Source organism: Schistocerca nitens, chromosome 8, assembly GCF_023898315.1.
Source record: "Schistocerca nitens isolate TAMUIC-IGC-003100 chromosome 8, iqSchNite1.1, whole genome shotgun sequence".
Lineage (NCBI taxonomy): Eukaryota > Metazoa > Arthropoda > Insecta > Orthoptera > Acrididae > Schistocerca > Schistocerca nitens.
The window spans coordinates 245749754-245764680 of NC_064621.1; the positions used below are offsets into that span (position 1 = coordinate 245749754).

General features: G+C 44.3%; 1 protein-coding gene across 1 annotated transcript in view; it reads left to right on the forward strand.

The window, feature by feature from the left end:
* Positions 1 to 14927, forward strand: part of LOC126199505 (uncharacterized) — a 117285-nt gene that overhangs the window by 76710 nt on the left and 25648 nt on the right. Inside the window, exons 7-8 of the mRNA XM_049936428.1 lie at positions 1644 to 1768; positions 4838 to 4965. Coding sequence (XP_049792385.1) covers positions 1644 to 1768; positions 4838 to 4965 — 253 coding nt within the window. The remainder of the gene's footprint in view (positions 1 to 1643; positions 1769 to 4837; positions 4966 to 14927) is intronic.

The window sequence follows — 14927 nt, forward strand, 5'->3', positions numbered from 1 at the left end:
AATCCATAGTGTGTGCTCATGAGACTGTACGTGCCATTCAGCGCATCCTGTAATTCTTCCTCACGTTCATGGAGGATAACAATGTTACCTGCGAATCTTATCACTGAATTTTAATTCCACTCTTAAAAATTTATTTTGTTTTCGTCGTTGCTTTTCCAATGTGTAGACTGAACAGTAGGGGCGAAACACTACATCCTTTTCCCATACTCTTTGCAGCCCGAGCACTTCGTCCTTCATCGTCCATTCTTATTTTTCCTTCTCGGTTTCAAAGTGTCAATAAAAACAGTAGGACTCTGGTTATGCCTATACGTGTCACGTCATAGCATATTATGGGGTTCCAGGGGCCTCCCGGGATACTACGCATTGATCTTGGCATTAACCTAAAAGCCTGTGTACATGGGCGGATATGTCTTTCGAGTGTAGTATCTTCGGACATGTGACTTTTTTTTTTATACGTTACAGTCTCTGTCGCATTCAAGATGCAACACTGTTACATGCGTGTCACATACGTCTTACAGGTTGTTAAGCCTACCTTCCTTCAACAGCTTCAGTAAGAAAGAAATTACAATTAAATCAATACCATTAGTTGCTGACGGGCGCTGATATACATCAATGAGGACAGTCGAAAATGTGTGCCCCGACCGGGACTCGAACCCAGGATCTCCTGCTTACATGGCAGACGCTCTATTCATATGAGCCGCCGAGGGCACAGAGGATAGTGCGACTGCAGGGACTTATCGCCGGCACGCTCCCCGTGAGACCCACATTCTCAGCTTACAGTCCACACACTACATTCGTAGTGCCCCTGCCATTATACCCATTAGTCGCGGCAGACAATCCACCGAGTCCCGTGAGAGTTCAGGCAATTCGTGTGCATCCGTACTGAAGAAGGTTATCAGTCGGTTGGCCTTAACGAACAACTTAAATTAGAAGGAACACATAGAAAATGTTGTGGGGAAGGCTAACCAAAGACTGCGTTTTATTGGTAGGACACTTAGACAATGTAACAGACCTGCTAAGGAGACTGCCTACACTACGCTTGTCCGTCCTCTTTTAGAATACTGCTGCGCGGTGTGGGATCCTTACCAGATAGAGCTGACGGAGTACATCGAAAAAGTTCAAAGAAAGGCAGCACGTTTTGTACTATCGTGAAATATGGGAGAGAGTGCCACAGAAATGATACAGGATTTGGGCTGAAAATCATTAAAAGAAAGGCTTTTCTCGTTGCGACGGAATCTTCTCACGAAATTCCAATCACCAACTTTCTCCTCCGAATGCGAAAATATTTTGTTGACACCGACCTACATAGGGAGGAACGATCACCACGATAAAATAAGGGAAATCAGAGCTAGTACGGAAAGATATAGGTGTCCATTCTTTCCGCGCGCTATACGAGATTGGAATAATAGAGAATTGTGAAGGAGGTTCGATGAACCCTCTGCCAGGCACTTGAATGTGATTTGCAGAGTGTCGATGTAGATGTAGATGTAGAAGATGGCATCTGTTCTTTCGGACATGTCCGAAAGAACAGATGCCATCTTCATATCAGTAAGAAAGTTCTATGACTGGTCGATGTTTTACTTTCGGCCATTTAGCACTCGGTGCTGTGGACGCTGAAACAGTTGCGGGTTGTGTGGTTGCAGACGAAGGCGGTGTCGCAGCGGCGGACGGAGATTCGCCGAGCGCTCTGACGTCTGGGGGAGTCGTGTGCGGTAACTTGGCAGCCGCGCTCCGCAGCAGGCGCAAGGGCGTGCGTGGCGCTTGGCAGGTGAGCGCAACACACACCTAGCCTCTTCTCGGTGTTGGTATTAACACTCTTTGCTCTGTCCCTTACAACAACATTCCATTGTGCAAATCGACACACAATCCTTTCATTTGTGAAATTCTGCTTCCGCACGTTGTGTGGACGAGTTTATGTAGCAGTGAATTTAAAATTGGGTAGTGATTTCATATACTTTAGATGTGGTATGTGAATCTACCGCAACATGGAAGTAACATGAACTATGGGTACTGTCTCGAATGAAAAACAGCCCACAGTTGCACTAAATTATGTTTATTTTAAACCTTGACCATGGTTTCTGCTGTAGTAATATAGCCTTCTTCAGAAGCCATACACACTAATACATGAAAAATGTCTTTGCCCAGCGGCTCCTCCACTACCTCTGTGTAATGGCGGAGGACATACGGTGCCATATGTAATTTTACTTATGTTCGAAACAGGCTTATGTCTGTCTGAAATTATTTTCTTTTCTTGACACAGCCTCTGGGCTAAGACATTTTTCCGTTTATTAGTGTGTATGACTTCTGAAGAACGCTATATTATTATAGCAGAAAGCATAGTCAAGGTTTAAAATAAACAATTTAGTGCAACTGTGGGCTGTTTTTCATTCGAGACAATTTCGTAACGGTTGCTGTTCTCGCTGCCATGATGAAAATAATGAACTATGAGTACCTTGGCTGCCATTTGTGTTTCTTGTTTTTGTAGTCGGATACGAAATGCAGCATTAGCGACTAATATTAAATACGACGTTGCATTAGCATATGTAATATTTTTTCCCTCTGAATTTTGAGAAATTTGGCATCTTATAAGGACTGGAGGACTAATATGAGCGTAGCAGATTGAAATAAAGTTTTCCTAAGCACATTATGTGCCTCCATTATTAATCCACTGAGTGATAACTGCTGATAGATACTGTGATAGTAGTACAAAACAGTTGCTACTCATCGTAATCAGAGAGCGACCGGAGATAGCGGTCATGCGCGCGTGAGATGTGCTTGCTTGCTTGCTTGTTTGTGCGTGCGTGCGTGCGTGCGTGCGTGTGTGTGTGTGTGTGTGTCATTTTTAACTGGATAAAGGTTTGGTCGAAAGCTCAGTGTGTGACATGAGCTGTGTGCGGCTCGCGTTCTTGCCGTTCATAACGCGGCGTCTTGTAATAGCGGTAGTGGCGTCTTGTTTCCTTTTTGTGTTAATGGCACCACTGAGTTCGCTAGTAATGTTTGTCCGCGAGTGGCAGCAGCAGCGGTTATCGATAGCCAGTACTGTGGTACTATCTTTAGTGCCACGGTTAGTATTTCCGGGTGGTCGTGTGTGTCAGGCAGTTCGGCTTCGGACGGAGCAGCGAGGAGGTCCGCAGCGCGCGGAGGGGCTGTAGCCGACTACCGAACCCATCACGTCTGAAGTTGAGTGAACCGTGTCCAGTACCGAAACCTCCACAGTCTGAGATCTCACTGTTTGCGTGTTACTGCTCCCAGGGTCGGTGAGACCAACCGCAACAAGTAGAGTCTGTCAGGTTGGCGGAAGCTATTAGCCGCCTTCTTGATGTTTGTTTGGATTTAGTATTATTCTTATTAGTGGAGTGCAACCAGCGGTATTTTCTGCCTTGTGGCTGCTAACTCCACAGTTACCTGCTCTGGAGGCTAGCATACTTTTCCGGCAGTGTACCTTTCCTCGTCGCGTTGATGCAGTCCGACACGGCGTGTAGTTCGACAGCCTCTTGAATTGTACTGTGCATATGTTTTTGAGAGGTCCACCTTGCTTCTAGTGTTTCCTTCGTACTTGGGGGTGTTTCTGAAGATGTAGTGCTGTCCGTCTCTTCGCCCTTGCCTAAAAATATGCCATAGTTGTACCGATGATGGGACGTTAGGTGGACTGGTTTGTCGGTCGGTCGGTCGGTCGGCGCTTAAGCTACCCCTAGTGTGAGTTGCCACCCTGTTACGTGAGTACAACTTTGGCTGCCTGTCTCACCGCTTACACAGCTGTAGTCACCTTCCTCAGGTCGATCCAGGGAGCACTGTCTGTTGATCACTCCGTCTTATTTGTTCAAGTTGTCATAATTGTTCAAAATTTACCCTAATTTTTTTAACATTTTATTGCCGTCCCCACTTGTAATTCCTGCCTTCAGCCGTTAATTGTTTGAAACATTGCTTGTGGCCTTCAGCCGACAAATAATTTTCAATCTTGTTTTAGTGAGGCCTTCGTCTGTTACTAGCTTGTTACAAGTTATTAAGATTATTAGAAGGGGTTTTAGTATTTTTTTAAAAAGAGTAATTGTCCACATTATTTGTGATTCAAGCCTTCGGCCCTTGTGTATTCTGAAATTGCTTGTGGCCTTCAGCCCACGAATAATTTTCCACCTTCTTAATCAGGCCTTCAGCCATTGATTGGGTGTAACACTGCTTGAGACCTTCAGCCGACAACAACTTGCATTTCTTCTAATAAGGCTTTCAGCCGCAAATGTAGTAAATCATTTAAAAAATGATTGTTGAGAGTTAGTTTTTTAGAAATAAAGTGTATGTGTTTTCTGTGCAACCAACGGCAACTTATTAGGCCCCTCCACACCTTTCCTGCTTACCCGAAATCCCACGTCTCATAACAGTCTTTCCATTGTACCTGTCTGCTACGCAGCAGGTCATCTTTACGCAGAGTAGTAATAAATTCTTTTAGTAATACTGTTGATATTCCAATCCCGACTTTTCATTATTTGGTACTGTGATAAATCACTCAAATTGTTTACTACTTTGACGAGATGCTCAGGGCAGTGGCGTAGTAGGGGCGGAGGGGGGGTTATTGGAGTTATTGTTGGCATTATGGCTTATTGTGCGTCTGACCTGACGCGTAGGTTGCCTCGTCACAAACTGTACCCGTACTGAGAACCTGTAATGTGAGCTAAGAACTTGGAGAGATGCTGCAGCCAGTGATGTGTGTATTTTCCGTATGCCTTGTAGAATTCGCTCAGTCATCTTTTGAGACCCAAGAGGTACTTATGAATAACATTGTATTTGCTGATCAGAGCTAGCTGTCTCGTTTAGGTATCACTGTCGCTGCCATTCTGTGCAGGATAAACCCGAGGCGGGTCCTTCAGCAGGTGGAGAGGCAGCTGACGTGTGTCCTCAGAGGACTGGGGGCCTGCTGGAGGCGTCGAGACGATGGAGGCAGCTGTACGCCTCGTACCGCTCGCAACACAAGTAAGTGCAACCGTGTGGGTTTCGTACGGACTGTCCCACTTAAACAGCTTGCGCGTTCACTGACCAAACTGAAAGGCACTTCCGTACTCAAGTAGCGAGGGATACAAAAAATTCTGGACTCTAAAATTTCTAACTTTGAAAGGGTCCTGTAGCCACCTTTCATTAGTCCGGTAGCCCAATTTCACAAACGGTGGCGTAGTCTGCTGCAGAAAGTCTGCGATAGCCGTACAGAATACCCAACTCTCGTAGTGGTCAAGTCGGCAAAGAGGTTTCCGCTACTTGTGAGAAATCCACCTGCGTTAGGTTGGTGGCGGAAATGCCATCTTGGGGTTTTCCGGTCCACGCGGAGCGTGGAAGAGGCTGGAGAAGCGGGAGGCAGTCTGCCGCCGGTACGGGAAGCGTACACAGCTGTGCTCCAGCCGAGGAAGGGTGAATTGGACTGACCCCGTGGCGCGTTGTCACATAAAGAGGGGAGCTTTTAGCTTTTGGTCTCGAATTTCGTCTTATAAAGATTTATTTGCTGGGTTGCAGCAGGGAATGGAAGGCTTTTGTAGACTTTCAGTTTGATTCCCAATGCAGTCTTGACTTTGATCCGTGAGAGGAACGTAGCACAAAGGAGTTGCATATGTTGAAGTGCCCTCGGTTCAGTGTGAATGTTTATGTGCCTACAACTGTGTGTGTATGCTTCTAATCTTTTCCGGATCTTGGTAATTTTTGAGTATTTGTGAATTTTCTTTGTCTCATGTGACTAAAATTTAGCCACGGTCCATAGAAATTGTCTCCGCGGACCGAGTGGGCACGCGAGTCTGTTATGAAACGTATAGTATTTCACAAGCAATTGTACATAGTTAGCATGCAACAGCAGTCTATAGATGCACTACATCAATGTTTTAAGGAATAAATAATTTTGCCTTCAATCTTATCTAGTGTACCGATGTTACGTCGCCGTTACCTTCGCCATTTACCTTGTAGTTTTCCTTGTTGGCCCATCTATAGCGTTTCCATGTGCACAGGTGTAGTGATTAGTGTCCCTTTTTTTTATCTGAAACAAATGCTCTGGAATAGATCGTGTTTTCACGAATCTTGCTGCAGGCTGCACTTACGCATGGTGTTCACGCCCTCTTTACTTTACTCAATATTTGATTCACGGGAAGAATGCCTGGATCATATTAATAATTACATCCCATTCTTTATCAATGACTTTACAATGAATGTTCTTTTGTGAGTTTTTATTATTAATAAATTAAGTAATTTTCCGACTCAGTGCTACCTCTTGTTTGTCGTGTGGCTAGAGTTGGTGGCGACCCTATCTTTTACATTGATTTCAGTGTCAAATAGCATTTTCTTATTCAAAGTGCGCGTGGCTCTTTTAGTTATCAGGATACATTCAAAGGGCGCTTCATGCTTCTTACACATAGCGTCCTTTTATTCACGCTACTTACAACTTAAGATGCTGGTAGAAGTGGCTTACTAATCTTTCCTCTCACCTATTATGATAAACATTAGGTGGGCACTTGTACAGAGTAAAATCGTGTTAGTGCTGTTACAGATGAGCGTGAGCTAAAAGGAAGTAAGATGATACATCCAATACATAATTTTGATAATGTTGCGCTTCTACTGCTGATTAATATGAAAAAGCCACCACAGCTGGTATTTTTGGTGCATTTATTAAGCGACGACCGGTTTCATTCTATACGAATATTCTAAAGTGACGTGCTCTTCAACACGACGCAGAGTTGGCTAAATCCTAATAAAATATGCGAAGTATCAGCAAATATACGTATTATGACCATTAATATGGGTGTGTTCACCCTTCGCCTTTATGACGGCTCGAACTCTGTTGGGGGGATTTTCATTGAGGTGTCTAAATGTCTGTGGAGGAATGATAGCCCATTCTACCTCAAGAGTCGAAAAGAGAGAAGGTAGTTATGTTGAACGCTGAGATTTAGAGCGAAGTCGACGTTGTAACACATTTTAAAGGTATTCCATTGGGTTTAAGTCGGGAACTTGGGCAGGCCAGTCCATTTTGAGAATGTTATTGACCACAAACCATTGTCCCATAGGTGATGCTTTATGGCAGGCTGCATTTTCATACTGATACAAACAATCCAGATGTAGATCTAGATGTAGAATCATCGTCTCAGAAATGTTCCTCTACCGTACGCAGTACACAATGCCGTAACATTTCGTTTATACTTTAGCATTTAGTGTTTCCTTAAGTGAAGTGTGTGGATCCATCATAACCACGAAAAACGCCCCGTCAGCGTACCATCAACTCCGCCGTACTTCACTGCTGCGACTTCACATGAGGGAGGGTAACGTTTTCTAGACATTCGTCGAACCCAAATCCATCTTTCGGGTTACCACAGGGTATAGCGTGATTCATCACCCCAAGTTATTCGTTTCCAGACTTCTGCTGTCCAGTGGCGTCGTTCTTTACGTCACCTGACTACAGAAATGTGCGGCTTATGAAGAGCTGCTCGATCATTCTTCTTAACTACCCACGCGAAGTCATTGTTCTACTTGGACTGCTAGTAGCACTTTGGAACTTGCGAGTGATTCCTTCTGCTGACTTCATGCGAATTTTTACAATCACCTCTGTGACTGAGGAAGTCGGGATGAGGGGTACACTTAGCTTGGAAGGTCAAGGTTCCTATAATGTCACTCCTGAAACACAACAACTACCAGATCAATAAATTAACAATTTATTCAAAGACAATATTTATGAAACAGTTAAGAGACAATCAGAACGTGGCCATCCTTAAGACAATACCAAAATATCACAGATAGCTTGCTTCTCAAGCAAGGCAGCAAATTACAATTACGAAAACTGATTTAAAGAGATGAGCCACAGAGATTTCAATACTTAAAGGAACAGTAAATTACAATCAGAAAGTGATTTAAAGAAATGTGCCACAGATAATTTATTTAAAAGAGCAATAGTTTGCAATATGAAACTGATTTATCAAATGCACACCAGTTCGTTAAGAACCCAAATAACAGAATCAGCACAAGTCATAATTTAATACAATTCAATCCCAAACAAATTAAAAACTATATTTTCTTTTTTTTAAATATACATGAAACACGTTAAACGTTTACCAAACGGGCAGTGACGCCAAGCTGCCCTGGACAAAAGGTGACTTAACTTAAAATGCCGGAAGTGGCAGATCAGCCGTCCCAAACAACACCTAAACGCCGGGGCCCAACCGGGAGTCGCTTCCCATTAGACGGCACGTCACAGCTTCTGCGCACCGAAGCAGAACGTGGCGCTGCTCGCACATACCCCAACTCGCAGAAAACTGGAACACAAACAGACTACAGAAAACACGGCAAACACCAATTAATATAACTTAAGAGATCAATAAACAACAATAAATGAAGAACCAATTGCTCTTTTACTAACACTGAGTGAGTGCATTCAAATAAATGCACTCGTATAAAATTCTATGTACAAATGATTGCCTTTTACAGAATACGTGCCTTTACTAATAACTGAGTGAGTGCTTTCAAATAAATGCACGTATATAAAGGAACTACGTGCAAATGACTAGCTTTACAGAATACGAGTCTTTACTAATAACTGAGTAACTGCGTTCAATAGAAGTGACCCAAATTTTACAGCAATATACAAGGGACGTCGATTTTATGGCAATCAAAATACACTGAAAATCTCATACAGATAATACATAAACTTCTGGATACTGTCTCAAAAAAACCAAAATATAACACACACACCTTCGAGCTAATCAGCTTCCTAATAGTAATTCAACCAGCAGATTTTTTTAAATATAAATAGTATGTGCTGGTCTCTATCGGTTACACACTCTGCCGGCTGCTCTTACTTCAACAACACGTCCATTAGGGCAACCAAGCAACAAGTACACTCGCTGCAACGCAAATCGTTCAACGAAACGAAGGCACCAAAATCACTTACACCTTCGATGGAGAGCGTTGTTCGAGATGGTCTCCAGGGATTGGTCTCTCCGAGGAAACAGGCAGCAACGCAATGCGACGAACAGCGCCCGGAGTTGACATCAGGCAGGTCCACCACAAACTCTCAACCTCCTTACGAGGTAGACCCGCCGTGCCGCTGCTGGCCGAGCGCGCTTGTTTTCCTCTTTCGTCCACGCAAGCACGTCCTTGGACCTCGTAGCGAGTCCAAACCCCAACTGCCCCGAGCGCCAAACACCCGCGAGATCACAACAGGGGCAAAGATCCTAGTACAGCCGGGTAATCGATAGTCGCACCAAAGAGCTGGTGTGCCAGAAAAGACGCACCACGGCTCAACCTCATGCAGTTCTTGACGGTCCCTATCCGTCAGCACATGAGGTCTGCTTGGTCATGGGTTAGCAGTGACTCCTCTTTCAAGTTTCAACTTCACAGTCAAGTAACCAACGGTCTACTTGGGTAGCTTTAGAAATGACGAAATGTCCCTGATTAATTTGTTATTCAGGTGCTATGCAATGAGTAATCCATATTCGAGGTCACTGACCTCTTCTGACAAACCTATTCTATTGGCACTGCTTTTCTACTGACGAAACTACACTCCCCGTCTGCTTATAAGCTGTCTAATTCGCTTCTCGTGACATAGGTTGGTCAGTTCTTCATTACGTAGGGGCGTCCAGATGCTTTTGATCAGATAGTGTATGATATGTAACTGTCACAACTTAAATTCACCACAGTCTCCGTAAGTAATACTCAGGAAATGTCAGAAAAGTACCGGTGTCATGGTTTAAAATGCACAATCGCCCGATGAAACGTTACAAAGTATGTGTTGGAATACGACAAGCACAAGGTTTGACTTCGTTCGCTGTGCCTGCAACAAGCACAGCCAACAGTACATGTTGGATACGGAATAACACGCGGCGCTATACTGCCCTCAACCCTGTGCTTAAAAGCAAAATTGCTTAACACACTTATTAGGCCGTGAACACGCAAAAGAAATTTTTACGGGTGCAAATTACATAGTTAAGAGTCAAGTGTAAAGGAAACCGTACACTTAACCAAATATTGCGCAAATAGCGCATACAGACAAAAGTAGATCAGAACAATGATGTCAAATGGCTATGGACAGGAAAAGAAAGTTCTAAGACACTAGTAAGAATTTTATTACAAGTTTCACTGCCAATCAAACAGATTCTTCAGACACACTTCTGAGGCCCACAATAAAGAAATTAAATCAGAAAACTGTTCCAGCTCAAACACAATACCACTGCGCAAGACGGAAATTAGATCATGCCGTAAAAGTTAATCGACAAAACAGTTACTCGAGTAAGACTGGATAAGTACTGTCTGAGACCACGTAATGGTCTGGGATACCGATGACGTGAAAACTTCCAGGCCAGGAGTCGACGTGTCGGCAATCGGCGGACTGTGAACGGCTCCCCGGCTGCTACCATGAGCTGCTCACTCGATGTGAAGACCTCCCACGTCTCGGCGCGGTATAGTACGCCCGCTCCAGGATACATTGCTATGTCTCGTCACGTGGTGTGAGGAGGAAAGTAGAACCGTAGATAACAGCGACCTCTGATAGCGCAAATGAGGCCTCCTAGTGGCCGCCGATGAGTTTGCGTACACCGGGCGACCGGCAAAGCTAATTCCTACTCGGTCCGGGGCCCGCTTTACAGGTGCGTTCCGCGGGTGGCCGGTGTTGCAGGCGCTCTAGGTAGACAGTACAGTGGAACCTCGCTCAACGAACACCGCCCTAAAGGCGCAGTTCGCATAACGAGCAAAACGAATTGTAAAAAAATGACTCGCTTAACGAGCAATGTTTCGCATAACGAGCTACGACGACTTAGTCTGACGTCACCAGCCGTTCGCGCGGGACGGGGGGAAACATTCATCAATATGAACTCCTTTCATAGTCGGCAGCGGCACATGAACAATTTCTTTTATACGTACTGCAGTCTGCGTTTAGCGCTCTTTCCGTTTCGATCTTACACAGTATTTTTTGCTATGCAAATTTTAATAACCTTCGTAGAAATGTCCCACAAGATAAAGCCACGAGAAAACGACCAGAAGATAAAGAAAATGACCTTAGAAATGAAACGTAAAATCATCAACAAACGCGAACGTGGTGTGAGCGTTGCTGATTTAGTACGCACATAAAATCGGTCTACATCAACTATTTGCATCATCCTCAAGATCAAGGACAAGATTAACGAGTTAGGTGCTTCAAAGGGAATGACAGAGTATCGAAACAACGGTTTCGTATTCTGGACGATGTCTTTTGTATTATGGATAAATGAAAAGCAATTGCAAGGCGACACTGTTAACGAGAACATCATTTGCGAGAAGACGAGAATGATTTTCGCCGGCCTCGTTAAGACGACACAAAGGATCATCAGTGGCCGAAGAAGTGTTTAAGGGAAGCTGTGGGTGGTTCGAGAAGTTTAAGAGAAGAAAAAGGCATCCACAGTGTTGTGAGGTACGGCGAAGCAGCCAGCTCTGACACAAAGGCAGCAGCGATCTTCATCAGCAACTTCAATATTGTCGCAGAAAAAGCTCAGTAACACAGTCGCCGTAGTGTAGTAGTTATGATACTAGGCTGTTGCATGGAGGGTCGTGAGTTCAAAGCTCACCTGAACTGTGACATTTTAATTTCCGTATTCGATTCTAGTGCAGTCTAGAATATCCACAAATTGCAAGTATCATTGTTCTGGAATGTTCTTTAGCTGTATGTACCGTATGTGTTATAGCTGGAGGCAGTTCACTCCGCGCTCTTGTATGTGCAAGTGCTGAATAAACCTTCGTTAAGTGAAGTTAGTGTTCGCCATTCATCTACTCCCACCTTATTCTACGTGACAATATGGTCGTAGATACTGAAGGTTATCCGCCGCAATAGGTTTTTAGTTGTGACGAGACGAGCCTATTCAGGAAAAAGATGCCGAAGCGTACCTTTACAATAGTAGAGGAGGATGCATTGCCCGATCACAAGCGGTGACTTTAAAATTAAACCGCTGCTTGTTTACCATTCAGAAACTCCAGCAGCCTTCAAGAAGTGTAAAGTCCAGCAGAGCAGGTTAAATGTGATGTGGAGGTCCAACAACAAGGCTTGTGTGAGACGTGATCTTTTTTGTGATTGGATCAATGAAGTGTTTGGTCCTTCGGTGAAAAAATAATTGCTCGAGATGAATCTGACACTCCATGTCTTGTTTGTTATGGACAACGCTCCTGCTCATTCTCCAGCCCTACAAGACTATCGCCTTGCACAATTTCAGTTCATCAAGATTCAATTTCTGCCTCCCATCGCCACTCCATTACTCTAGCCTATGGACCAGCAGATTTTTTTCTAATTTAAAGAAGCTCTACCCTAAAGCACTCTTCGAGCATTGCTTTGAATTGACTGAAACTACCAATTTCACTATCAGAGAGTTTTGGAAATATCACTTCAACATCGTTGCCTGCGTCAAGGTGATCGAAAGGCGTGAGAAGGCATTACCAAGAGAACTCTCACTGCTGCTTGGAAGAAGCTTTGGCCGGAGTGCATTGTCGAATGTGATTCTGGCGCATTTGGGTCAGTAATTGGAGAGCCTCTAAACGAGATTGTGGTTTTGGTCAAAAGCATAGGACTGGAAGTGAATAACAGTGATATCAATGAACTTGTGGAAGATCACAGCCAAGCACCGAAGAGCACATGGAGCTGAAGTGTGTTTCACAGCAAGAAGTTGTGGAGAGGAGTTCTTCAGAGGAGGAGGAGTAGGCAGTAACAGCAAAGCAGCAATCTTCTGGAACAATAAGATAAATGTCGAAAGCATGGGAATCGCTTGTATTGTAAATTGAAAAGCATCCCCCCGATAAAGCAGTTTCTACACGCACACAAATTTATTTGACGATAATGCTGTGTCACCCTTTCGCCAAGCCTTGAAGCGTCAGCAGAACAAATTACTATAGACAGCTTCCTAATAAAAAAGAATTAGTTACGTATCGTGAATAATAAGTACGTATATTGTATTTATAATTTTCTTTGAATAAATGGCATGAATGAGATAAAACTTTTAGCACTTTTTCTTGCATGGAATGCATTGTCGTACACTGAAGAGCCAAAGAAATGGCACACCGCCTAATAGCTTGTCGGGCCCCCGCGAGCACGCAGAAGTGCTGCAACACGACCTGGCATAGGCTCGACTAATGTCTGAAGTAGTGGTGGAGGGAATTGACACCATGAATCCTGCAGGGCTGTCCATAAATCCGTAAGGGGTGGATATCTCTTCTGAACAGCACGTTGCCAGGTATCCAAGATGTGTTAAATAATGTTCATATCTGGGGAGTCTGGTGGCCAACGGAAGTTTTTAAGTTCAGAAGAGTGTTACTGGAGCTACTTCGTACCAACTCTGGACGTGTGGGGTGTCACATTGTCCTACTGGAATTGCCCAAGTCCGTCGGAATGCACAATTGAAATGAATGGATGCAGGTGACCACACAGGATGCTTACGTACATGTCACTTGTCAGTCCAATCTAGACGTATCACGGGTTCCGTATCATTCCAACTGCACACGACCCACACCATTAGAGCCTCCACCAACTTGAGCAGTCTCCTGCTGACATGCAGGGGCCATAGATTCACGAAGTTGTCTTCATACGCACACACATCCATCTGCTCGATACAATTTGAAACGTGACTCGTCCGACCAGGCAACGTATTTCCAGTCATCATCAATCCAGTGTCGTTGCTGAATGGTCCAGGCGAGGCGTAAAGCTTTGTGTTGTGCAGTCATCAAGGGTAAAGGCGTGGGTCTTCGGCTCCGAAAACCCGTATTGTTGATGTTCCGTTGAAAGGTTTGCACGCTGACACTTGTTGATGGCCCAGCATTGAAATCTGCAGCAATTTGCGGAAGGATTGCACTTCTGTCAAGTTGAACGATTCTCTTCGGTAGTCGTTGGTCCCTTTCTTGTAGGACCTTTTTCAGGCAGCAGTGATATCGGAGATCTGATGTTTTACCGAATTCCTGATATTCACGGTATACTCATGAAATGGTCATACGGGAAAATCTGCACTTCATCGCTACCTCCTCGGAGATGCTGTGTCCCATCGCTCGTGCGCCGACTATAACATTACGTTCAAACTCACTTAAATCTTGATAACCTTCCATTGTAGCAGCGGTCACCGATGTACCAACTGCGCCAGATACTTGTTGTTTTATATAGGTGTTGCCGGCCGCAGCGCCGTATTCTGCCTGTTTACATATTTCTGTACTTGAATATGCATGCTTATAACAGTTTCTTTGGCGCTTCAGTGTATTTTACATTAAATTAAATGGGATAAATTGTTTCACTTAACGAGTGTTTCCCACTATGTGTAAGATTGTGAACTGAATTATGCTCACTGTGCGCGGTACCTCTATACAGCACTACAGAAACAAAAAATGCAATGCGTATCCTTGACTGTCAACTCTGTAATTCACACATCTAAAAATTTAGTTCGTATATTAAACAGTTTTACTTTTTATTTTTAAGTTGACTGTTTGAAAATACGAGGGCAGTTCAATAAGTAATGCAACACATTTTTTTTCTCGGCCAATTTTGGTTGAAAAAACCGGAAATTTCTTGTGGAATATTTTCAAACATTCCCGCTTCGTCTCGTATAGTTTCATTGACTTCCGACAGGTGGCAGCGCTGTACGGAGCTGTTAAAATGGCGTCTGTAACGGATGTGCGTTGCAAACAACGGGCAGTGATCGAGTTTCTTTTGGCGGAAAACCAGGGCATCTCAGATATTCATAGGCGCTTGCAGAATGTCTACGGTGATCTGGCAGTGGACAAAAGCACGGTGAGTCGTTGGGCAAAGCGTGTGTCATCATCGCCGCAAGGTCAAGCAAGACTGTCTGATCTCCCGCGTGCGGGCCGGCCGTGCACAGCTGTGAGTTTTGCAATGGCGGAGCGTGCGAACACACTCGTTCGAGATGATCGACGGATCACCATCAAACAACTCAGTGCTCAACTTGACATCTCTGTTGGTA